General features: G+C 38.7%; 3 protein-coding genes across 5 annotated transcripts in view; 1 reads left to right on the top strand and 2 right to left on the bottom strand.

Moving 5' to 3' along the window:
- The window catches only part of ZBTB11 (zinc finger and BTB domain containing 11), a 29,078-nt gene extending 16,504 nt beyond the window's left edge, over positions 1-12,574 (bottom strand). The window contains exons 1-3 of the mRNA XM_031456445.2: positions 11,716-12,574; positions 5,757-5,992; positions 4,883-5,114 (exon numbers count right to left, since the gene is read on the bottom strand). Coding sequence (XP_031312305.1) covers positions 4,883-5,114; positions 5,757-5,992; positions 11,716-12,430 — 1,183 coding nt within the window. The 5' untranslated portion in view covers positions 12,431-12,574. The remainder of the gene's footprint in view (positions 1-4,882; positions 5,115-5,756; positions 5,993-11,715) is intronic.
- Positions 12,575-15,081: 2,507 nt separating this feature from the next.
- Positions 15,082-19,637, bottom strand: RPL24 (ribosomal protein L24). Its single transcript, XM_010978427.3, has 6 exons — positions 19,531-19,637; positions 19,326-19,401; positions 18,707-18,817; positions 16,292-16,428; positions 15,811-15,874; positions 15,082-15,206 (listed from the first exon to the last, which is right to left on the bottom strand). Exons 1-6 carry the CDS (start codon positions 19,533-19,535, stop codon positions 15,126-15,128), a joined length of 474 nt encoding a protein of 157 aa, XP_010976729.1. The 5' UTR covers positions 19,536-19,637; the 3' UTR covers positions 15,082-15,125.
- A 37-nt stretch (positions 19,638-19,674) lies between these two features.
- The window catches only part of CEP97 (centrosomal protein 97), a 36,049-nt gene continuing 30,050 nt past the window's right edge, over positions 19,675-25,673 (top strand). The window contains exons 1-4 of one of the 3 annotated variants that reach the window (XM_010978426.3): positions 19,675-19,934; positions 20,554-20,661; positions 21,839-22,113; positions 23,518-23,715. In XM_010978426.3, the coding sequence (XP_010976728.2) occupies positions 23,673-23,715 (43 nt within the window). In that variant the 5' untranslated portion in view covers positions 19,675-19,934; positions 20,554-20,661; positions 21,839-22,113; positions 23,518-23,672. Of the gene's footprint in view, positions 19,935-20,553; positions 20,662-21,838; positions 23,716-25,673 lie in introns of all 3 variants that reach the window. The other 2 variants (XM_064495820.1, XM_064495825.1) reach the window with 2 other exon arrangements.

Genomic DNA, 25,673 nt, shown 5'->3' with positions numbered 1-25,673 from the left:
AAACAAACAAACCTAATCTCCCCCCAAATAATAAATGAACCACAAATTTAAAAAAAAAATCAAAAACATAAAGATACAAAAAGGTTTGAAAATAAAAGATGGAAGAAAGATATCCTAGGCAAACAGTAACAAAAATAGTTTACATAGCTAAAAAATATTTACAATAGCTGCTAAAATAGAAAAATAGAAATGTGTTTACAACAGCATCTAACATAGACTAAGAGTGAAAAGCATCACTAAAGATAAAGGTCACTATATAATGATAAAAGGATGTTTTATCATAAAGCTGTAATTCTAAACATACGCATCTACTAACATGGCTTCAAGATACATTTAAAAAATTGAAGAAATTCAGTAAGAAATAGACAAATGAATCACACTAGTTAACATTCTAAAGCCCTTGTCAGCAAGTGATAAATCAAGCACACAAAACAATCAGTAAATAAAAGAATTAACAATTAACAAGCTTGATATAACGTACAATATACTTAATATTGCACCCAACTGAAAAAAAAACTCACATTCTACTTAAGCAAAATTAAACATCAAAACAGACTCTATGTAAGCTTAAAAGTAAGTGTAACAAATCTACAGTATTAAAGAGAAATTTATAGCCTTGGATGCTTAAACTAGAAAAAAAGGGTTGGGAGTTAAGTGGGCTAAGTTTCATATTTAAAACAAACAAAGATAAACAGAGTACACACCCAAATAAAGAAAGAGGGAGATGAGATAATAAAGAGCCACTGAAATTAATAAAAGAAAACAATAAATGTCCTTTGAAGGAGTGCCAGGAAAAATTAGTCAAAACCTGGGATTAGGCAAAAAGAATTTATCAGGGTTTAAAAAATTTTTTTTTTACTGAGGCATAGTGGATGTACAATATTATGTCAATTTCAGGTGTACAATAGTGTTCCATAATCTTTAAAGGTTATACTCCATTTATGGTTATTGAAAAATATTGGCTATATATATTCCACTGCGTTAAAAGCAGTGGTGAGCACACACCACTGCTTGACTGCTATTGACTAAATATTTTACAACACTGTAGAAATTAACTTACAGAAATAGCAAATGCAAATGAATTGTGAAAGGTTGAGAAGCTATTTCTATCAGGGAAGGAAAGAAAACCCCTAAACTTAGTTTATTTTCCTATAAGGTATTAACCAGTTTTTCATCTATTAGGATATTCATTTCAAGCAAATTCATGCCTCTGGCTGAATAACAATATGTAAAATTCATTTCTTCAAAATTGTGTTAGAAGCAGTTTTAATACCTTATTGGTTTATTCAATTAATTATCTAAAACCCTGGACTATAGCACTTACATAAAAGTCGGGGGGGTTGCAGTTAGGTTTATTCATTTATTTATCTTTGGAGGAGGTACTGGGGATTGAACCCCAGACCTCCTGCATGCTAAGCATGCACTCTACCACTTGAGCTATACCCTCCACACAAAAGTCAGGTTTTTAACATTTAAAAAATTATGCTTTTGGCATAGGAATAAGCAAAGTTTTTCTGTAAAGCACCAAATAAGCAAATATTTTAGGTTTCATGGGTCACTGGCTTGTGTTGCAACTATTCAATTCTGCCCTTGTAAGCTCAAAAGCAGTTATAGACAATATATAAATGAATGGGTGTGGCTGCATCCCAATAAAATTTTATTTACAAAAGTAGGCAGTGGGCCAGATTTGGCCTGCAAGTTATAATTTGCCAGCTTTTGCTTTAGCAGGATTTTTTAAAAAGTCAGTAAACCTCTGGTAAGAAAAATTTAGAAATAAGAGAAGGCACAAGGAATGAAAGAGACATCTGTAGTCACTGGAGGCATTTAGAAGAGAGTATTAAAAATGAACAAATTCTGGCAAAAATTTAACTTTCTATAAATTTCTGAAGATGAAATAGAAAACCTACAGAATAATTCCCTAACCACTAAATTCGTCAGATTAGTAGTTAAAAATCTTCCCTCAAAATCCACTATAGGCCTAGTCAATTTTAGCCATCACTCTACAAAACATTTAAGAAACAATTATTCTCATCTCATAGTAACCATTTCAATGCATGTAAAAAATTAGAACACACATTTTATAAGACTAAGCCAACTCTAATATCAAAACATGACAGAAACAATGTGAAAAAGTTAAATTACTTATGAATACAGATGCAAACGTTCTAAACAATATTAGCAAACCAAACATAGTGGTTTTTATAAAAGATGATATAGTATGACTAAACTGGATTTATTTCAGGAATAAAAAAATGAGTTAACATTAGGAAATGAATGTAATTCCTCATATTAACAGGATGAAAAAAATAAAGACTATCTCAATAGACACAGAAAAAGTTATATGCTAAGTCCATACTCATTTCAGAGCGATTTTCCTTAGGTAAAGGGTTATCTATTTAAAATGTTTACCAAATAATATACTTCCTGGTAAAAAAGCACCCTTTCTTTAGAATGGGAATAAGTGAGCACTCTATCACCACTTCTATTCAACTGCCGTTTTTTTTTTTGTTTTGTTTTGTTTTGTTTTTTTCCAGGCCCTAGATGGCATTGTAAAGGGAGAAAAAAGAAAAGTTCAAACTATGAGGACTGGAAAGGCAGAAACAAAACCATTACTTTAAGCAGATAACATATTTGTTATATGTGGAAAATGTTAAAGTATCTATAGATAAATATCTGAAAGACTAAGGTAATTTAGTGGTATAACTGCATATAGAATCAGTATACATCAAAAATAAATCAGAAACTATGCAATTTTAAGAAAAAACTATAATTGCATCAAAAGTATAAAGTATTTTATAATCTAACAAAATATGTGTGAGACTTTTATGGACAAACCTCTAAACTTTATTAAGTTGATATAATCCCTATCAAAATACATTCTTGTCTTTTTGTGGAAGTTGACAAGTGGCTTTTATAGCTTATAAGGAAGAACAAAGAGTTCTGAATAACTAAGACACACCAGAATAATAAAGGTGGGACTTTCCTATTATTATAAAGCTAAGGTAATTAAGACCAAGCAATAATAATAACATGGGCAGAGACAACCAACAAACTAGAACAAAGCCTAGAATCAGCACCAAACATGTGAAAATGTGTTTTGTAAGATAATTTGCATGGTCAATGGGTAGGAAGAGGATTGGGTTTTCATTAAATGGTTCTGAGATAAATAATGATCAAAATCAAACACCCACCCTACACCACCAACAAAAAAACCAAGTAGATTAAAAGTTATTATGAAAGAAAAAGTATCAAAATCCAAAAAAACCCAATATATGAAAATATTTTTGACTGAGTAGTTAAGAATTTTTTGGTCGGTTAGGGGGAGGTAATTAGGTTTATTTATGTATTTATTCTAATGGAGGTGCTGGAGATTGAACCCAGGACCTTGTGCATATTAAGCACACAGTCTATCCCTGAGCTATACCCTCTGGGGGGAAGAATTTTTTTTTCTTTAAAGCATAAACAACATAAAGGAAGACACTGATGAACTGAATTACATTAAATTAGACAATTAAAAAAATGTACATTTTATCACTGTTTTAATACTTTATACATATTTTATAAATAGCCTTTACCTATTCAATATTTAAAAATCAAACAAAACTTTCAATAATGTCTACTTCACCTGCTATTGGTTTATGTCATATTTGCTGAACAATATATTACAATAAATAATAAATGAGGTATCTTGTTGGAATATTAAGATGTTGTGTTGCAGTTATTTTGGGGCAGACATTTCATTTGCTATAAGCTGCTGAGAAACCAGAAAAGACCAACACTCATACCCTTTCCTATTTCTGCTTCAGATTCAAGAAAGATAAGGACAGAATTCCAAAGTTCACATATCCAGAGACTACACTTGTGATGAGTTTTATTCAAATGGCCCAGTATAAGATATATTTTCTCCTCTGAGTCACTGAACTCAGAAAGAAAGCAAATGTCATGAATCTAGAATGTAATGCAACTCTATATTCCACAGAAGTATTTGTTCACCACTGCATACCCAGAGCCCAGGCCAGTTCCTTGCACACAGCGGATGTTTAATAAACATTTTTTAGTAATTAAACATCTAGTTACTGTTAAGGAGAAATATATAAATTTGTCTTTCCAGAAGAGGTGAGTTTTAACAGTATAAGATAGAAAAAGATCAGTGGTTAACTAGGTTAAGTATTTATATACTTGGATAAAGTCACTTTTTTTTGTTGTTTCAGAAAGGGAAAATGACATTTCACACAGTGGTGTCAGTAACTCAAGAGTTACAGCAAAAGTTAATTTTATGAGGAAATGTATAAATAAGGTTACCTATTTTTATTCTTCCTAAATTTTCATTTGTTGAGTCCTAAGCCAAAATATAAGTTCTAGTGAGGCCAAAAGAAAGTCAAATTATTCATTTACAACAACAACAATAATAAAACCAAAGAAACAGAAAAACCATACTTTGGAATTCTGATTATTCTATATTGACAATTTGATTATTGAATCTAATGAATTATAATGATTAATTTTAAATAACAAAAAATAACAGACCCACAGGATTCCTCTATAATTACACATTCCACAACATAAGATACAGGCAGTCAATTTTAAAATAATATATTTAGTGTAGTAACACTGGTACACAGTTAGATTTCTCTCAAACTGTTTTTAACAGTGTAAATGCCAGAAATACTACTTCTGCTACAATTATCTCACCCAACAGGTAGTGATAGGGAATGACAGTCTTTTCATAACTCTACCCTGGAAACCTTACTAAAAGGAAGGACCTTTCAGTTCAGCTTAGGCTTCTCCCACTTGAGCATAAATCCTGAGTTTGTAAGACACAGACACCCCTCTTCCAGTAGACACTTATTAACAAAAAGCAAGAGTATCAGAAAATTCTTACCAGAAAGATCCACCACTGCCTCATGACTGGAAACAGCTCCTTTCTCAATAAAAAGATCTCGAAAATATTCGCTATTAGCTGACAGAACAGATTTATGAGCTTTGTACTCTTCTCCTTCAATTAACAAAGTAACATCACAGAATTGGTTAGAGAGTCTCTGTTCATTCAGCTGTTTTAAGACAGCCTGACAATGTTTTGGAGAAGAACGTTTCACCACTCCTTTGGTGTCAACCTATCAAAATAAGTTTGAGACCAAGAGTTGCATTATATATCATCTGTATTTTTATCTTTAACAGAATTTAAAACAAGACACCTTATTCCCTTCTAAAAGATTCCATTAATATGAAGAGCTAGACTGATACTCTTTACTACAGATGTATTTAAATAAAAAAGATACATTGTTCTCACTATTTTCTGCTGTGTTCATTCTGCCCGATCCAATGAAAACCTGCATCTCACGTCTTCCTGCCTTCTCTTATTAGTCAGAAATTTATTTGATGATATATGAAACTAATGCAGGCAAAAAACAAAGACCTAGCCAGCTTAATTTTACCTTGCTGCATGACCCAGAGACTGCTTCCAGAAATATATTCTACCTGTACCAATATACCATTAAAAAGAAGAGAGGAGGAGTTATTAACAACAAACTAATAAGTTACATTCTAAAGAAAAGAAACAACAGGGATATTTACGATTAAGGAAGAGGCAATAGTAGGAAACTTTGGGCACATATAACAGTGCACAGACCTGCTTAAATTTTCAACGTCAGTGCCAATAGTTAAGCAGTTTAAGTGGTTTAAGAAAAAATTTAGAAGACTATAAATACTAACACACTAGTTACAAATGTTAAAGTTGAAAGGAAAGTTCGACTTACAAATACAAGTTCATGTTTGGATACTGGCTTCTTTTTTGCAGGCTTGGAAGTTGTAGCTGGAGGCGAAGTAAAGTTGCTCAGGTCATCCTCTGATTCATTACTTTCTTCTCCAGATTCAAGGTCTAGTCCCAATTCTTCCAACATTTCTGAAGTATCTGATATTGGACGGGAGCGATCCAGTTTCTCCTGGCATTTGCTACACTGTTTAATGTAATCTTTGACTTGCTTTAATATACCTACAATAAAATAAAAATTAACAAGTCAAATTTAATACTGCTCTTATTTGAAAACTGAAGATCACATTTATTTATTTAATCTGTGTACACTAATGTATATTTCAGCGCATGTGAACAGACACGCATGCCTATAAAGTACATAGAATGAGTTCTTTAGAATTTAAGATACATCTTTTTCGTTCTTTTTTATTGAAGTATAGTCAGTTACAATGTGTCGGTTTCTGGTATACAACACAATGTCCCAGTCACGCATATACATACATATATTCTTTTTCAGTAAAGGTTATTATAAGATATTGAATACAGTTCTCTGTGCCTATAAAGAAGGAATTTGTTTTTTAAACCTATTTTCATACATAATGGCTAACATATGCAAATCTCAAACTCCCAAATTTATCCCTTCCTACCCACTTCACCCTCGTAACCATAAGATTGTTTACTATGTCTAAGATACACCTTTTTCAATGTTATAAATGACAATTTGTTTCCATGCTGAGGTAGACTGTTTTGTTGTTTACTCTTGTGATTATTCATTCACCCACCATAGAAGATAATTATGTAGCAATGCCTATATCCACATCAGTTTCAACTCAGTCATGCAATAGGAATTATATGAAATTACTGATATTCAACTGGTTTTGACCTTCATAAACAAAACAGTAATATAATAATGAGGTTCAAGCTAATACCTCTCCACCCTAAAGACAATCAGGCTTGACCATGCAGTTTGCTTTAGTCAATGGACTATGAATGCATATGTCTCATTAGAAGTTTTAAAAAGCAGTTTCCCATCAGTTCTCTGATTTATGTCCCCTCTCTCAAAGAGCATGTCCAGATGGATGCCATCCTTTAGGCTGAATTGTAGATGAAAAAAACGTGGAGCCAATCTGCAACCTTAACAGGACCACAACCAAACTTGTAATGAGTGTAAAATAAATCTTGTTTTTGAAAGCTTTGAGATTTTAGGGTTATATGAAATAACAGCATACACAATCTAACAAAAGTTGATTACACACAAACTACTCAAAAAACCCTACTTTGAATTTCAACTTCCAGCCCAGCATGCTGGGGTGGGGATAGGGAGCAGGGAGGAACACTTTTTACTTACACACACACACTCCCATCCTCTCCAACATCCTTGTAAGAGAGGGCAATTCCCATTCTATAGATAAGGAGGTTCATCCCTAAGAGGTAAGTAACTTGTCAAAAGTCGTATCTAGTTAACTGCATAGCTGGGCTTCCAGAAGCCATGTGATTTTCAGTATATTATGCTACCTACCCAGGAACACATTCGTCCAGCCCTGTGGCAGAAACTTCTCCCCACAACAATCCCCAAGTAAAATGCAAATGGAAAGGCTCTTTAATTTGCTAAAATGATACAGAGGTATGCAAATTCCTGAAGAGTTTCAGAATGACAAATTATACCAAGTTCCTTGCACTTTCAACCTTCAGACAGTACATGAGCAGTATTTCTTAAACTGTATTATATCCCCATACTTACTAAAAATTTATACACTGGACTAATAAATTCAGAGAGTTATATTCTCACACACAATGGATATTATCATATTAGAAACTTAAGATCTACAGTAAAGAAATCCAATTAACCCAGAAATTTGCCAGATTTATCTGTTCATTGCTTTCTCCCCCAGAACATAAGAAATAATGGGTTAGGGTTAAATACAATTTTCACAAAAAGGGCATTTGTATGTGCACAGACTTGGAAGCAACAGAGATTATATTCTACTGCCTGAAAACATAAGTAAGAAGTCTACACCTGTATGAGATATGATGAGCAGGTTTTAACAAACCGATACAAAAAGCTGGATGGACATATATTTTAGGCACAATTAAGAGTAAATGGAGGGGGGAGGGTATAGCTCAGTGGTAGAGCACTGTGCCTAGCATGCACAAGGTCCTGGATTCAATCCCCAGCACCTCCACTAAGAAATAAACTAATTATCTCCCCCCACAAAAAAAAAAAGCAAACAAAAAAGAGTAAATAGAAAAGATGTTCATTCTCTTTGGGAAAAAAAAAAAAGAGTAAATGGGTTGGAAAGATGAAACATTTTTGAAGATGAGTAATTGTGATGGTAGCACAACAATGTGAATCACGTGCACTTAATGTCACTGAACAGTACACTTACAAATGCTTAAAATGGTAAATTTATGTTATGTATATTTTACAATTAAAAAAAAAGAGTAAATGGGTGAGCGGGAGAAGAAATATGTAAAAGAATATATATATATTTCTAAGAAACATACTTAGAGAATAAAGAGCTGTTATAGAAATTTCCACATCCAAAATAAAGATGGCAAGAGCCAGTTTTTTCTAATTAACCTTGGTTGTTATTTCTAAAGATTTTATGATGCTACACAGTTCAGTATATGTTGCATACAGCAGAGGTTTAAACCACTAACTGGTTGAGTTCAGATAGTATTGGAGAAACTACACAGAAAGCCTTTGAATAAGGATGAATTATAATAAGCAAAGTTGCCCCCAAATTTTATTAATGTATGATAATCAATCAACTGCCTCAAAAATCATCCTATCATGTTTTGAAGTCCTTTGAGTGTTAGTGTTTTGATGGATTATCTCAAATCTAGCTTTAGAAATTCAGAAACCAGATCTCTTTAGCTTTCCCAGAGCTGATTAAGCTGAAAGAATCTGATTCAAATTAACCACTGAAAAGACACCAATTTGTAAACATAGTTTACTAGTTTAAGAGTGGATAATTACTGCAAATAGTAGAAATTACTTTATGACTTTATTATTTGAATCCACTAACTAGCTCTGTGACCATGTCCAAGTCACCTAACTTCTGTGCCTATGTGTCATCACCTGTAAAATGGGGAAAATAGCACCTACCTCACAAGGCTGTTATAATGATAAAATGTTAATATTCATAAAACACTTTGAACAGTGTCTGATACAGGGTAACTACTACTACGTAAGTGTTAAATAATGCTCACTGAGTATTTTCCTGATGTCTATTGTTATATAGGAAAATCATTTGATACTTATATTCTAATCTTTTGTTGAAATGATTTCCTAAATTTATCTAGTAAATTGTGTAGTTTAAAAACAAAATAAAACAAAAATGCTCACAGGTCAACCTTTCTGGTACTACATAAATGTCCACATAAAAGACCAAGTTAGCATTACCAGGTTCTTTACTGAGCACTGACCAAGTACAAAAAAAACCTTAGCAGGCAGTGCTTTGATAAAACAACAAGAGGATCAGTTTCTCACTCTACAGCAGGGTTTCTCACCCTCAGCAGTGTTGACATTTGGGGTCAGATAATTCTTGGAGGGGGGCAGGGAGGGTTTTCTAGAGATTATGCCTTCCTCTTCTGGATTAGGTAACAGCAGCATCAATTTATCCCCATAGTCAAGACAAACACAAATCAGTTCGGAGGGTAGGCACCTCTGCAGATAGCTGGGTTAACCTTCTTTGCCCTACTGACTTAACTTAACCTTCACATTTTGGAAACATTTAACTGTGGATTCCTAGGCATCAGCATTTGACTGAGGAATGGGAGAGCTGTTTCTTTTGGAACTCCAGCACACAATTACAAGATGGGGTAAAGTAAGGTGGTGGAGGGAAGAGGATCTATTAAGATTTTACATTCTGAAATAAATTTGCTCTGTGTCAATTCTAGGCACTGGGCCAGAGTTTTTCACTATTCTACAAACTTGCCTGAGCACTAGGATATAAAGGCAGTGCTTATGATGGCAGCATTCCAGAAAAAGCAGCATAAATAATGAATCTGAGTAAACTCTCCCTGGTACTTCTAGTGGACTGACTTTGGAATAGTTCTTTTCTTGGCATCTACACTGACCAAATCTTATTAGCTCCCAGTCTACGATGGCTTTGGAGTATGAATATCCATAGTCTATATGTAATTGTATGACACATTAAAAACTAATAGTTAAAAATGTTTGCTTTATCAAGTATCAGTTCTTGGTCTAAGAATGTTGACTCTTGTACGTCTGTTAATTTTAATAGGCCTCAAATAAAGAAACAAGCAAAGTATTAATGCAATAAACATCAAAATGAATAGCTAATAATCAAAGGCAACTGTCTCTGATGCTTACTGACTATGAATTCCCATTTTAAATAAATATTAAAATAATAAAAGTATCAAGATCAAATAACACTCATCACATGCTAATAAAAATAGCATTTCTATGAAAAATACTATTTTCCAAAACATAAAAAAAATTAGTAAAAAATGTGGTGCTACTTTACAGCACCATATAATAGTGGTTAAGAGTCTGAAATCACAAAGGTCAGCTCTTGGTGCTTTTGGTTTTCCCATCAGTAAAAGAGATGTAAATGTTTCCACCTTACAAGGTTTTACAAAGATTAAATGAGTGAAAATAAATTAAGTGCTCAGCACTATGCTTGCATGTAAAAGCCTGATAAATGTTATCTTCAGCTATAATTATCATTTTAACATGTCATGAAATATTAAACCTGAGACATTTATTCAGGAAAACTAGGTCAGACCAAACCAATCCTAACAAAGTGCAGCAATTACTCTGTATTTGGCCTTCACAGTCGGGTCTCTTTAGAGGAATTTAATTCAGATATTGGTTTAAAATATAAAATAAGAGAAAGCATTTAAGAATATAGATATGGACTTAAAAAAAAACCGGAATAATGCTTAAAGGAGCAAAAAAGAAGACCTATCCAATAAAGTTCATCAATTGAAAAACACTTTGAGAAACTATTCAGTTGTCTGATTCCCTTACAGATAAGTAACCGTAAGTTAATTTCTGCAGTGTCGCACGGAGAGTACGGCAGAATCCTTCCTGACAAAATCTCTTCTATGGGCCTGCAAACTTTTACTGATTTACGGAATAGTTTGAATACTCATCGACTTTAGAGTGAGGCCGGTAAAGAAACCAAGGGCCCTTTCTCTCCTCCTCTAACCTGGCTCCCAAGGAGTCAAGAAATTTCAGAGCTATACCCCATGACCATAACAATCACAGAAATCGCATCTTTTCAGGGTATATACAGTGCCTCAAGTTTCCAAAGCGGCCTTCACAGTACCAAAAGGAAGAATATTAAAGCATTCGGAATTGACAGTATCTGCTATCGTATTTTTCCTTATTTAAGCCACAGTAGCACAATCTGACGAACACCGGCAAGCGGAGCCGCAGAACCTCAAAACCGCCGGCTAAAACCCTCGGGGAACGAACGCACTGCAAAAAGCAGTCGGGCTCTGGGCGTGCCGTCCCTCCCGGAAACCATCAGCACCAACTGGCTTTCAAAAGGCACAGCACGCAGCACCCCCAACCGCCGCCCGCTGCTCAGAAGCTTCTGCGGAGAGAAGGAGCCGCCGCCTCCGGAGCCGCCGCCTCCGGAGCCGCCGAAGGAGGCGGGCGCCGCGCTGCCCGCGCGTGCCGGCCCCTCCCCGCGGCTGGGCCGGCCCCCGGGGAAGCCCCCTTCGCCCCACCCCGGGCCAAGGCCCGCCCCCAGCTTCCCCGGCCTCCTTCCTGTGGGAAGTGCGGCTCCTTTCGCGTCCCCCACCCTCTCGGCTCCGCCTGGCAGCCGCTTCTCTGCCGAGCGCAGGCTAGGCTGGGCGGCCGAGTGCCGTCCGAGAGGAGGGGCGCGGGACCCTCCGCGGATGCACAGACAAGCCCGCCTCCGCCTGCGGGCCCTACCCGGGCAGCCAGACGCCCGCCCTCGCACTCGCCGCGGGCGACGTCCTACCTCGCCACCAGTACGTCTTGGACAGGTCGTGCCAGGTCTGATGCTGGGTGTGGTGAGTGCCGCCTGGGCCCAGGTGCGCCGCCTCGATGAGCCCCCGGCGCCGCTCGGGCTGCAGCACCACCTCCAGCTCCGCAAAGGTCTTGCGGTGCCGCTGCCGCCGCTGGTAGTACAAGGTCCCACCGCGCACCACGTAGCAGGCGGCCGCCTTGCGGATTTTACGCTTGACATTGCCCTCGGTGCCCGGCGCGTACGGCTCGCACTCATTCGTCAGGTAGCGCAGAATGGCCTGGTAGCTTTCCTCGCTTGACATCGCTGACGGCGGCTCCGTGAGGGCGCCTGTCAGTGGCAAGGGGGGAAGACAGCGCACTGGCTCCGGGCGGATGCAACAGCAGCGGCGGCACTGTAGGGAGGAACGGCTGTTTCTGTGGGGAGTGCTCTTCGACGGCGCCCTCAGCGCAGAGAGAACGGACGAGTTGGTAACCAGGGGGAACTGCACTTCCCCAGCGCGCGGGATCCGCTGGCGACTGACAAAATGGCTGCTGCACCACCGGAAGTGACGCAAACGGAGGGCGGTGGGTGAGGGGACTAAACCCTGATTGGAGCGCAGTGGCTTTCTGATTAGATGCAGCCGCCCTAGTGACGTCAATACTGCGGGCGGACATTTTGGAAGTGGGTAGGCTTTTCCTGGGAGATTGAGGCGGCCTTGAGCAGACATCTTAACTCCGGGCAGTTTCCTCTTCTTATTTTTCCCGTCTTTCTGAAGCTCTGAACACGTGTTAGAGCTGGTGGGCAGTTGTTATCCCATCCGAGATACCACACGGTGTAAAGGAGTACTTTTCTTCCGTCTGCTTTTGAGACACCTGACAAAACGCCAGATTTTGAGGCCCTCTTGTAGAATAGCCAGTGAATACGAGACCAAAGAAAGCCTTTTCACATGGAAATGGTAGCTTTCAGTTAAGTGTTATAAAATCTAAATCCTTCAGTGATAGGAGTTACTGTAATTTCTCCGCATAGGCTGCTCTCCCGAACTATCCCTGTAATAGTTGAGATTTTTCTGGAATGACTAGCATATATAGTGGCAATTTTCTACCTACGAGGGCAATCATGTCAGTAGGGAGTGGAGAAGAGCAGTTTGCACTATTTTCTTACAATTTTATTTGCATATATATGGGTTAGAGGGGGGAAGTTCTCTGTTCTATACCCAACATATACTGAATGTACACAAGGCCAAGGTAACTCGAACTACGCTTTTCAATGTACAGTGTAAGTCCTATTTCAGATTTTTAGCAGGTAGCCAGGAGCAGTCGCTCTGGTCACCCCTCCCTGGGTTGAATTTTCAGTGCAGAAAGGAGACACAGGCCTATGACATCCCAAGGCTACTGGGGTCAGTCACTTGCAGCGTTTTGCTGGAGCTTTAAAACTCTGGGCCAACCCTTTCCTCTCCCAGCCCTGTTCTGGCGGTGCTGCCTGAGGCTCTGTGACCCCTGCAGATACAAGTGAGGACAGATGCCACATCAAAGCAGTGGGTTCCAAAAGCAGGATGAGCTGAGTCCCACGATAATTGGGGGTGGAGATTGCAGAAAATTTCCAAACGGCAGGGGTACTTGGGGCGCTTGAAGATTCTAGCTGTATAAGTGTGAGCTCCCAGGCCTACAGAGGCCTGAGGCTTATTTAGAGTCACTCAATCCTCAGATAGGCTGCAGCTGGGGGAGGGAGGAACAAGGTGGAGACACACCCATCCCCCCCGTGGGGGTGGGGCACTCAGACTGGATGTCTAAATCCACGCTCCAAGGGATATATATGTGCTGGGTCAGCACCACCAGTTTGGCTGTGAAATAGTGTTCATTTAAAACTAAATTTAATGTACACAGATTCAAATTAAAAGTAAACAAGCTGTGGACTTGGCAAGAGAGCTAAATTTTAAAAAATTCCCCTACACCCCGATCAATTTGTCAGAAGTCATGAAAGCACTGACAAGTCCCCGAATACTTAAATTTTCCAGTGCCCTTATCCCAATACAGACGTGTTTCAATAAAATGCTTTACGGGTGGCCCAGTTGTCTTCCTGAGCAAAGCTAAAAGTTGCTGTCCTATGAGAACAGGTATTTAGCGTTTATATCTAGGTCTTCCTGGGCTAGACTATTCAGGACTCAAGGGTAATCAGAATGGTAGTTACATTTTGACATTTAGACGAGAAAAGCAATGCTTTACGGGGTCATTTTCTGGTGGCCAAAAGAAGGAACATGTTGCCCTGTGTTCAAGTTGAGTATTTTGATTGTTTAAGCTTTCCCTTGAACAATCACAGCTATTATGACCTTTTTTCCCTTGTAATTTCGTTTTTAAAAATTAAAGGTGTTTTTTTTTCCCAAGCAAAATCTTACTAAGCATGTCAGCCAGTCAGCATAACTTGCATAGTTATTTTATGTACCTTTTTAGTTTTCAAGTCTTCAAAGGGACTTTTTTCTTATCCCCAACACCAACACCTACACCAATGCCTGAATTTAACATGCGCCAGAACTGATCATTAATCCCTTGGACAGAATGGAGGTGGGGGGAAGTATTGATGTGGAGATTTTACCTTCACCTAGTATTCCTATGTATAAATGAATGTTTCTCAAGACAATGTGGCTTGTTTATTGTTGTAACTTTGTAACTCGGATTCAGAAGATGATCTTTTTGTATAAGTGCAAGCCTGTTCGTAACATCATTTTCCTTATCACATTTATATAAAAAGACTTAGAACTCTTGAACATCAGCAGGCTACTCAGGCACTTTTACAATTTTAACCATGGCTCTGTTAAGCTCTCAGCTCAAAAAACTTTGGTATTTTTCTAAGTATACTCTGCTCAAGAAGTTTTAGTCTTCATTTAAGCTTATTTTCTGGATGCCAAGAGTAGATTATACAGCTGATAGTTTTAACTCAGCTATAAGCTAATGGTGAAGAGGTGAGATACTAGTGAACCAAAGGCAACCCCGGTATGAAATAAATGTGTCTATCATGGAGAAGGGTAAGTTAAGAAAACTCATTAGAAAGACTTACTTTGCACAGAACTGACAAAACCATGCCTTTTCGCCATCAACCTGGACTAAAATCTCTGCAACATCCTAGTACCTATAGCTGTGTAAACAATAGTCTGCGTCGTGCGTCCTTACAACCTCAGCTGAGCAAAGCTAGCATTTAATCATGTACATCTTACTTCATACCATTTTGCTTAACATCTTTCCATCTAAGAGGTGTACATCAGGATGTATTATTTCTGATAAATGAACTCTTTAAAAAATATGTGGCTGTTAAATTCTTAACTTTGTAGTCTGGCTTTTACCCTGTTGGAAAGACATGCCTTTAAGAGTAAAAATTCCACCACAATCGAGTTATAGTGAGATCTTTATTTAAAAATCCCATTTGCCAACTTAGCGTTTTCCACCAACTCGGGGCGCAGAAACCTTCACAGGCTTCACAATCTTTTGCTTAGGTGCCGCCTTTGTGGGAGCCTGTAAAAAGATAACATGTTATGTGGCATTATTCCATATGGGTTTTTTTCTCAACCACTCCTCTCTTATGCCCAGATTCTGTTTGTATCCTAGATTGCTTTCCTAATATTAAGAAAGCCACTCAAAAGTTAAAGGTCCACCTTTATATGAAATATAAATGAAAGACAATCAAAGATATCACAGACTGAAGAGTTAAGAGACAAATAAATGTAGTGTGGGATCCTGAATTGCATCCTAAGGACAGAAAAAGGACCAATGTTAAGTTTCTACTTTTGAAAATTTTACGAGTTATCTAATTTATTAACACTGAGAAAAGCTGCATAAACTTTACTATTAAAGCTAGAGTTATTTCAAAATGAACTTTAAAAAATTTTTATTTTCCCCTTTCCAGTTTCTGTTCTAGCAGTAACAGACTCATTTGGCTCTAGCAAAGGGACCGCTCTGGAGACCTGAATCACTCACCCAGAAACCAGTTAATGGATATCATTTCCATCAGAGTTTAGCACTGAATTCCTTAAACTGAAACTCCCATTTGCCACAGTTTGGATTAAAAAAAAATTTCCTGTCATTTTAAATGAGAAATCCAAGACAATCCCACAATTACCTTTGCAGCAGCCATTGCTGTCTTTTTAGATGCTTGCTTAGCCTTTTTTGCTTCCTTGGCAGCCCTGTGGGGTTAAAAATAATTTAAGCAAGGCACTTTGCTCCTTAATGGAATGGCTTATTAACAAGACGTTAGTCCTTTGGGAAAGTAGAATTATCAGATTCCTTCTGCATCTGCAATTATTTGTAGGATAAATCCAAAGGATTTGTTAACAAATGTCCTTAACCACCAAGTCAACTTAACACTTATTAGAAACTGTACAGCACCTTTATATAATTGCATATAGAATTTCAACGTCATTTAGACTATATTATAAACATCTGTATTATTAAACCTGAATATTTACATTTGACAATCCCTATATAGATGCAAGTATCAAAACACAAAATAACATCAGATTAAGATTCCTGTACCTAGAAACCCAAACATAACCTAAAATCCATCCCCAAAGCTGAAATGCTCGTAACGAAGGCTTCCTCACCTGATAGCCTGTTCTCGTTGAGCCTTCCTAACTTCAGGTTTCTGATTCCTCTTTGCCATTATATCAGCAAGAGATGCACCAGTTATGGCCCTCTGGAATTTGACTGCACGGCGAGTTCTTTTCTTTTGAATTTCTTCCTGCAGAACGAAAAGATGGAGCACACACTTAGAAACCTTGCTTCGTGAATGTGGGGGAGAAAGTCTTTTAAGATTTTTATGTATCCTAGTCCACCTGGGCTGCTATAACAAAATACCAGACTATAAAAAGAAATTTACTTCTCATAGTTCTGGAGGCTGGAAGTCAGGGTACCAGCATGATTAGGTAAGGACCCTCCTCCTATTGTAACTGTATTATCACATGTCAGAAGGAGACAAAGGAGCTCTCTCTTGGACCTTTTTAAAAATAAGGGCACTAATCCCATTCATGACAGCTCTGCCCTCAAGACTGTATCACCTCCCAAAGGTCCCATCTCCTAACCATCACCTTGGCAGTTCAGTTTCAACATAAATTTTGGGGGGAACACAATTCAGACCATAGCAAAATTCCACCAAAAATAATTCATGTAATTATCTGAAATGAAATATTTACAAATTAAAAAAAATATATATATATAAAATACTGCGATATGCAGGTATTTTCCCAATATGGTTTAGTTAAGTCATCTATTACAAATCCTGGTCTTTACTACTTCATTTAGAAAGACAAAAAGTTAAACTCTAAGAAAGGTAACTGAATAGTACTTTAAAAGTTTTTTAAAGAAGACTTTACAATAAAGAATTTATCAAAAAAAGGGGGTGAGGGTATAGTTCAAGTGGTAGAGCATATGCTTATTAGCATACACAATGTCCTGGGTTCAATCCTCAGTACCACCTCCTCCAAAAATAAATTACACCCCCCAAAATTAATAAAATAAAAAAAGTTTATCAAAAAAAAAAATAGAGATCAAACCTCAACTCATCTATTTTGCTTTTACTCAAAGTACTGGCCCTGGGAGAAACAGTCAAGTTAGAAAATAATTTAAGACAGGAAAGCCACCAAATGTTAGGAATTGTCGGAGAATCAAGACAGGAGTACAACTGAAACAGTTACTGCCAATTCTATATTGCAAATCTATACTGCAGGGCTTATGAGAAAAAAGACCTTGCAGTGCACCTCTAAGTCCAAGAAAAAAAATGAAATATACTTTAACAATAAGTTGACCACTTTAAAGCCTTAAATGTATAATTCAATGAAATTTAAGTATATTTGCAGCATTGTACAACCTCCAACAATTCCCTCCATAACTTGTTCATCATCCCAAACTCTGCATCTATTAAATAATAGTGTCCCATTCCTCACTCCCTGCTAGCCCCTGGAAACCTCTACTTTGTCTTTATGAATTTGCCCACACAACGTACCTCATAAGTGGAATCATTACAATATTTGTGTTTGGCTTATTTCACTTAGCATATCTTCAGGGTTCACCCATGCAGGCTAGTTGTCAGCTTTTAATGAATAATACTCCACTTTTTGTATATAACACATTTTGTTACCTATTTATCCATTGATGGGACATTTGGTTGTTTTTACCTTTTGGCTATTGTGAATAACAGTGCCATGAACACCGCCATGTAAGTTATCTGTGTAAGTCCCTGCTTACAGTTCTCTTGAGTATATACAGACCCAGAAGTGGAATTGCTGTACATATGATGGTAATTCTCTTTAACTTTTTGACAGTGTCAAAACACCTCCACAGTGCCTGCACCATCTTACATTCAGCAATGAGCAAGGGCTCCAATTTTCCCACATCACCAACATCTGTAACCCCTCCCCTGCTTTAGGATAATAGCCATCCTACTGGGTATGCTACATCCACTTTTAATTTAGAATTTTCCCTTCCTCTGAACTACCATAATACCCAGTAATGTCTTTCACCCAGGAGGTGCTCACTGCCTCCTGAATACTCTCTTGTCACGGCACTCAAACCCTTTCTCAAAAATCTCTTTCATCAAGCTAAACGGCCACTTTAAAAAACACATCCAGTCTTAAGAACAGACTAACACGCTGGAATACTCCACAATGTTATCTACATTAGGAATAATTCTACAAGCAGTATAACCAAAACCAAGTTTCCAGAGTTAGTTTCCACTCACTGGAATACTGTAAACACTTCCACGGTGCCCTATAACCCAAGCTTAACGTCAACTTATCTAACTCTGCAACGGGATGCTTTCAAATTTCAACTCGACATTTTTATTGTTAACCTAAAATGTATAAGGAGGCACTGTTTATATCAATCATTATCACTTCACGGTTTGCTGCTTTAGAGTTTGAGTATTTTCACATACTCTCTCATTTAATTACAATTTTACAGAGCAGCAGCTGATGCTGTTTCAACAACTTTAGACCAAAAACATCAAAGTGCATTTCACCTACCGATTGTCCCTTTTTGTGCTTTCTTCTGTAGAGGACAGTCCAGTTGATCTGCCGAGGATTCCTCTTGGAAAGGAACGCCGACTCACATTTTGCATTAAGGAATTGGAAAACCTGTCGTGACAAGTTCAAAGTAGGAGTCTGAACTTGAAATTCTTAGTAAACTAATATTATATTTCTATCCTCTAATTTTGTAAAATTAAGGCCCACAGAGCCCAAAAGGTTTTTGCCACAGAACTGGCAAGAAACTGGCTTTGCATCTGATCCTGTCTTTTCTCGAAAGTAGACAAGCTTCATATCGAAGGGGAGGGTGGAGTGCCAAATTCTGGGAGGCATCTAGCTCCTGTCCTTCCATAAAACAGCCACATACCCCGGCGGCCCACTTCCCTTACACCGGAACATTAAAGCTGCACAAGCTTCTAACTTCCGATCTGATTCACACTCGATCAAAACTCAAGCCTCACTTACAAGCTTCTGATCCTAACAACCATTGCATACAGGATCCCCTCGGAGCAAGCCTTTCAGGGACCAAGAGTGTTGTGGTAAAGGATCCCGCCCAGACCGAATAAGACCGGTCTTTCCTTAGAAGCACAAGTAGCATTTCACCCATGCGGCCTTTCACCTTCCCGTCTGTCCTGGCATAGCGCCTCCCGTGTCCTGGGTAGATCTTGTACCCGCTGAAACTGCACAGCTCGACCCTGTAATGAAAAACGAAAGCCCATTAGATGGGGAGGGGTGTCCTCGACAAGAAGAAGCCATGTCTGGGAAGCCGGAGAGGCGCTCCGCCCGAAGATGGAGGAGGATTGGGACCGAGGGTCCCTGCTTACTTCATGGCTGCGAAGGGGCCGGGAAAAAGGAAGATGGAGAAGAGAAAGAAAGAATCATGGGAAGACGCCTTATAAGGTCGTGGAAAGCAATCTCCTCCCACAATCCCCTTCCGCAACCCCGGCGCTCTGTGATGACGTCATCTCGCCTAGGCAACAGATTTAGCGTTCCCCAGAGGCCGCCTTCCTCCGGAGTGATTGCCCTGGAGACGGTCAAGGCTCTCCGGGCGATGGGGGAGTGACGGTCACGCAGGCAGGCAGGCCGGCGGGCAGTTGGTTTCCGAGTCATTCTGTCTCCTACATTCGTGTGTCACAGAGCCCTCGTCCTGGTGCAGGGAATGTGAACTGAAGAGAAGGGGGTCCTCTCTCTCTTATAGTTCAGTGATGCACGGATGAATACTGCGCAGGTAAAACTGAAAAACTTAGTTTGCCTTCCATGTTGACTCGTTACCTTAACTAACAAAATTAAATTGTAATAACTTACTTATTTGTAAAAAAAAAAAAAAAATGTAATGATACCTGAACTGCCTCCCGGCCGTGGGAATGGAATTGTACTCGATGGCGTTTTGTATTCATTGTAATTAATATTCATTGAGTGCTTTCTCTGTGCCAGGACTCATGCTTAATTGTTTGCATACATTAATTCATTTAGTTTACGAAAATCCCTATTAAGCGCCGAAGTACTGCGGAATGACGACTGCCTGTGGGGGAGGAGCTCGTTTGTTGGGCTACTGCCTACTGCTAGCGGAGAGCTGGTGGTTGCGCTAAGCATAAAGCCCTTGTCTGGAGAAGGCAGCTGTGGTCAGGCCCAGGGGGAGGGCCAATGCCTGGATCGCCCGAACCCTTCTGTGATGCTAGATACTTAAGCATATGATGGGGAGGGGAAAAGGCGAGCCTTGAATTGTGTAGGAAGCTGGAGCACTTACCTATGAAACAAATAAAATGATTGATTTATGCTGTTGTTGGGGCCCAGAGCAGGCTACTCCAAAATGTGCCTCAATGCCATATTGGTTACTTTGAATTCAGGTTACTTAAGAAATGGCGGATGCAAGAGGGATACTTTGAACCTCCTCTCTGTCCCTCTGGAAGCAGGACATAAATCTCCATAACTCCCTCACTGTATTGTACCAGAAGGTAAAAAGACATCATTATTACCCTTATTACCAGAGGTAGGGAATTTGGGGGGAAAAACTTGTATAAACGAACTTTCATACTTCTTTATTAATTTACTACCCAAAGCCCAAAATTTGCTACATTCCTTACTAATTAAGCACCCAAAGCCTAAATTTCTTTGTCTTGTCAATTCCTTTCAAATGTGTTGTTTCTTTGTTTAAAAACTATAAAAGCTGCCTGCTTTATCCACTTCTTACTTAGGACTCATTTTCTACAAGACCTCTGTGCACACAAATTAAACTTGTTTCTTTTTCTCCTGTTAACCTGTTGTGTGTGAATTTTATTATTAGTCCAGCCACAAGAACTCAAGATAGGTAAAGTAGGAGGTTTCCCTCTCCCCGACACTCTCTATATAAGCAACTTACCCTAAAAAGGTTCTGTAAGTAGGTGGTTGAAAAGCCTTGTAAAGTTTAATAAGCTGGTTGACTAATCTTAAGAAAGCTGCACACTTATGTTGGAAACACTGTCAAGAATGACTTAATAGAGATCTGAATGGAATTGCAAAACCTTAGCAAAGGAATTTGACAGTCTGATCAGCTCTGACCAGCTGTGGAGAATACCTAGTATACTTAGATGACCTTGTCTAAATAGACTATAGGCAGATGGATAACTCAGGCTGAACTTAACTCTGACATCCATCCAACTTTCTTTGTTTTAAATTACTGCTGATTAAACTATCACCTAAAAAACAAATCTTTCTGGAATAGTCCTGGCTTCTACAAACTCCAAGGCACAGCTGGATCTGAGTAGAGGGTGGAGCCAAGATCTCCTGCAGGAATTCACACCTGTTTACTCCACAGAGCCCCAGAATTTATGGTCCTGTCCCACATATTTTGGAAGATTTTGTTCTTTTGGTCTTTGAATTATGTTTGTTCCGACCAGCTCTGTGGAGGAAGATCAGGAAACTGAGTCCTCAGGATTTTAGCTCTTTTACTCTTTTCTGGAGGGCATTCTGGAGCTGGCATTTCAGAGTTCTTTGTAACACATTGCATTTATCACGCCTTAAATTGTGTTCAAACACTCTTAGTATAAGAAGAAATTATACAGAAACCCCTAACAGCATTTTATGTAGTGCCATAAAACAGAGTGTCCACACCATCCATAAATTTTTACTGACTTTATTCTTCCTCTTTTACAGGCAAAAGGCTCAGCTGCACTTGATTTTCTTTTATGTATTTATGAAGCAATACTGAACCAAAGTTGGTGCTCTCTGGGCCTCTATATACTTCCTGAGAACAGAGCATTCTCTTCACTGTTTCTTCACCTTTTATACATACTCGCCTGCTGTATTAGTATCCTGTGGTTGCTAGAACAAATTACCACAGATTTGTTGGCTTAAAGCATCGGAAATGTGTTCTTTTGCAGTTTTGGAGGCTGAAAGTCTGAAACCAGTATCACTGGGCTGAAATCAAGGTATTTGTGCTCCCTTCGGAGGCTCAGGGGCAGAACATGTTTCTTACTCTTCTGGTTTCCACCCAGATAAACCCTTTTGAATTCCTAACCCATAGAAATGGTGAGATCATTAATGTTTCTTGTTTTAAACTGCTGTGTTTTAGGAATAATATGTGAACATAGCAATAGATAATTAATGCAGGAGGTAAGGAAATTGTGAAGATGGAGACTTAGTGAATAGTGGTATTTGTCAAAAGAGGACTGATAGGAGGAAGGAGCATGTTTGTGAGGGAAAAGGTCAGTTTGGGAAAGACCAGGTCAGCGTACCCATCAGATGTTATGGTGGAGCTGTGTGGTGGGAAGATAAACAAGTTCAGAGGAGTGTTTGGAATAGGATATATTAGGAGTAATGGACCTATAGGTGATAGTAGAATATGGGGGATAACATCACCTAGTGTCACAGGCTGTCTTCTCTGGGAGCGCTTATTGAGACTGAGTTTAAAATAAAAGAAAGTTATTAGGGGTCAGGTCCTATGAAAGGAAGATGGAGGAAGCAGTATTAGGCAGAAGGTAAAGACATTACTGGCCCAGTTAAACTTCCGTCAACCCTGCCATGAGCTCTGGAACAATCATTGCCTGTTAGAGTATCCCTTTATGAGTCAAATAATCAATTCTCTTTATACCCCCACCTTGCTTAGTCAGCAGATGTGGGTTGCCCCAGAGAGTTTATGAGGTGGTTCTCAGCAGCTGAGCCAGACCCTACTGACGGCTGGAGAATGCTGCTGACTACCATGTCCACTGCTGGGCCGCAAGCCCTTGCTTGTAGAGGGATCTGGAGAGTGCATCCTTGTATCTACCACCCCTGGAAAGAGTGGCTAGAGAGAGTTGCAGAAAGGAATTGGGAAATACCTACATTTAAGGGATAGGGAAATGGAGAAAGAATCTACTGAAAGAGACTGAGGAGATGAGGTCAAAGGAAATAGATAGCCCTGACAGTCATCCCACAGAAGCCTAGGACAAGTTTTGACAGCATTAAAAGTCAGAAACAGTCAAAGACAACAGGAATGTGCAAACACGAATACACAGTTTGGAACGACTTAGGTACCAATCTTAGTGTTTCCTTCCAATAGCATTCTCTTCTCAGGTGTGGGAGGGGTCCTGCCTTTTTAGTATCTACAACCACAGTTCTCAGCAGGCCAGTCAATCCCAAGACTCTCAGGCGTTGGCTTCCAGGAGGGCTTTGAAAGGAAGGCCTAGTAACTAGATTAGAAAATAACTAGGTGTAAAAATTACTCAGTAAACACTTACGAACCTTTCCTTAAAATTATGAAGCATTATTAAATTTAAAAATTTTAAAACATTCTTTTAAAAAAATCTAAATCTAATCAAGCCTTCATACCTACCTATCAATTATGTGAAATATAGGGGACAGAGGAACATGTGAAATGACTCCATAGGATTACAGTTGGCATCTACAGGATGACTTAACTTCTTCAACATCATGTAAATTGAAAGAAGAGAGAGAGAGAGACTGGACGAGCTACATAAAGAATTTGCCAGGCCCAGTGTAAAATGAAAGTATGGAGTCCCTTTGTCAAAGAGCAGGAAAAGATGTCCTTAAAGGTACTAAAATTTATTTATTTCCTTTCTTCTGTAAGCTGTCTCTTGACCTTTCATCATATTTTTTCATTTAGTACTTAACATCATGCTCCCTCAAGGCAATGACTTTGCTGGGCGGGTGCAGCCCCTCACAGGTACCCAGGGGCCTGCCTTGTGACTTGACAGTGTGTTTGAACATGCCAGGCCCACCAGCTCTAGGGTCCCCCTCCTTAGAGGCTCTGGGCCAATATACTGTGCCCCAGCAGGGCTGGAAAACATCTCTTTCCACTGTCCTTCTGGGTAGGTATCAAACCACTTGCATAATGCATGATAGTGCTGCTAGCTTTGGAGAGAGCAGAGGAAGAGGGGAAGGACTGGGTCAGGGGAATGTCGAGCCAGCAGCCCTCTGGAATGCATCCCTAGAAAGAGAGGAGGCTGCAGAGCTGAGGCTCCACGCCCCGGGCACAAGCTCTATTGTCCCATTGTACTTCACCTAAAAAACACAAAGTCAAAGATAAAATTATTAAGATGTTCAAGGCTGTGACTGCAGAGCATTAAACTCCCGAACAAGGGACGCTGTGCTGCTGCACTGACTGCGCAACTTGAAGCTGGCTTGGCCTGCAGATTAGAAAAATTTTTAAGCCTCCTCAACCAATTGCAGTATGTGGATTTTAATTCAGGCCTGATTTAACCAACCAAGTTGCAAGGACCATAGGGTAATTTGAATACTGACTGGATGTTTGAAGATGGACTGTTAATCCTTTATGTATTATAATTGTACTGTGATTGTGTTTAATGAAGAGTTCTTAAATTTAGAGATACATACTAAATATTTACAGATGATATAGCAGGATGGCTGGGATTTGCCTTAAAATAATCTGAGGGAGGGACTAGTGGGTAAGGGCATGGATGAAAAAATGGTTGACCAGGAGTGGATAATAGTTGAAGCTGTGTGTTGGGTAGGAGAGTTCATCACAACAGTCTGTATTGTTACGTAGTCTTTGAATTACTTCTCCATGATAAGAAGTTTCAAACAGTTACAAAGCGTTTTGGATTGAAAGATTAAAGTCCCACACGTCAATCCTGAAAAATAGGAGGAATAAGCACAACCTGTAGTATTTTGTAATAAAAAAAGGTTTTAAAGAAAAAAAAACTATACAAGAATGTTTATAGCAGCGTTATTCATAATAATACAGAAAACACTCTAGGTGCCCCATCAAAGGTGAGTATATAGGCAAACTATAATATGTGTTTATACAATGGACTACTACTCAGAAATAAAATGGAGTAAACTATTGATTTATACATCAATATGAGTCCCCGAAACATTATGCTAAGTGAAAGAAGCCTTATCCCCAAAAAGTGCATACTGTATGATTCTGTATGTATCAAGTTCTATGCCATACAATGGTGGAAAAAAATTCAGAACAGTAGCTGCTTCTAGGTGGGAGAGGAAGGACTGAAATGGGAAAGGGTATAAGAACTTTCCGTGTTAAGGGTAATGTTCCATATCTTTATGGGTTTGGGGTTAATTAAACACAGTCAGTCAAAACTCAGTGAATGTTCACTTAAGATTTGAGTATTTAATTGTATGTAAATTTTACTTTAAAAGAAAAGAAACTAAATAAATACTGAATACTAGTTAAATACTTGTTGAGGTATATAGGGGGTGGTCTACTGACACAGCAAAAGACCAGATGGCTGGAGGAGGGAAAGATGGATATATATGTGATAAAATAAGTATATCAAATGTTGATAAGAGAATCAAAGTGGGTTTATGAGTGTTCCCTGTAAAGTTCTTTCAAATTTTCTGCATGTTTGGTAATAGTGCATAATAAAATTTTGGATAAATAAAGGGAGCCATCTTCTGGAAGAAACTGGTATTACTGATTGGCTCAAAAAGGCAAGAGGAACGAAGTATGGCGCTTATAAAATTCTGAATGTAGTAACTGCTTATTACTGTTCACACTGTTGGTTCTCAC

Source organism: Camelus dromedarius, chromosome 2 (assembly GCF_036321535.1).
Source record: "Camelus dromedarius isolate mCamDro1 chromosome 2, mCamDro1.pat, whole genome shotgun sequence".
Classification (NCBI taxonomy): domain Eukaryota; kingdom Metazoa; phylum Chordata; class Mammalia; order Artiodactyla; family Camelidae; genus Camelus; species Camelus dromedarius.
Note: the sequence above shows the minus strand (reverse complement) of the source record. Positions and strands in the feature narration are given on the sequence as shown.

Excerpts from the sequence above, each read along its gene's own strand:
- RPL24 (XM_010978427.3), bottom strand. Across the intron at positions 16,429-18,706 it reads AGCACAAAAAGGGACAATCG|GAAGAAATTCAAAAGAAAAG; the intron begins GTAGGTGAAATG and ends TTCGTTCTGCAG. Across the intron at positions 15,875-16,291 it reads CAACGAGAACAGGCTATCAG|GGCTGCCAAGGAAGCAAAAA; the intron begins GTGAGGAAGCCT and ends TTAACCCCACAG.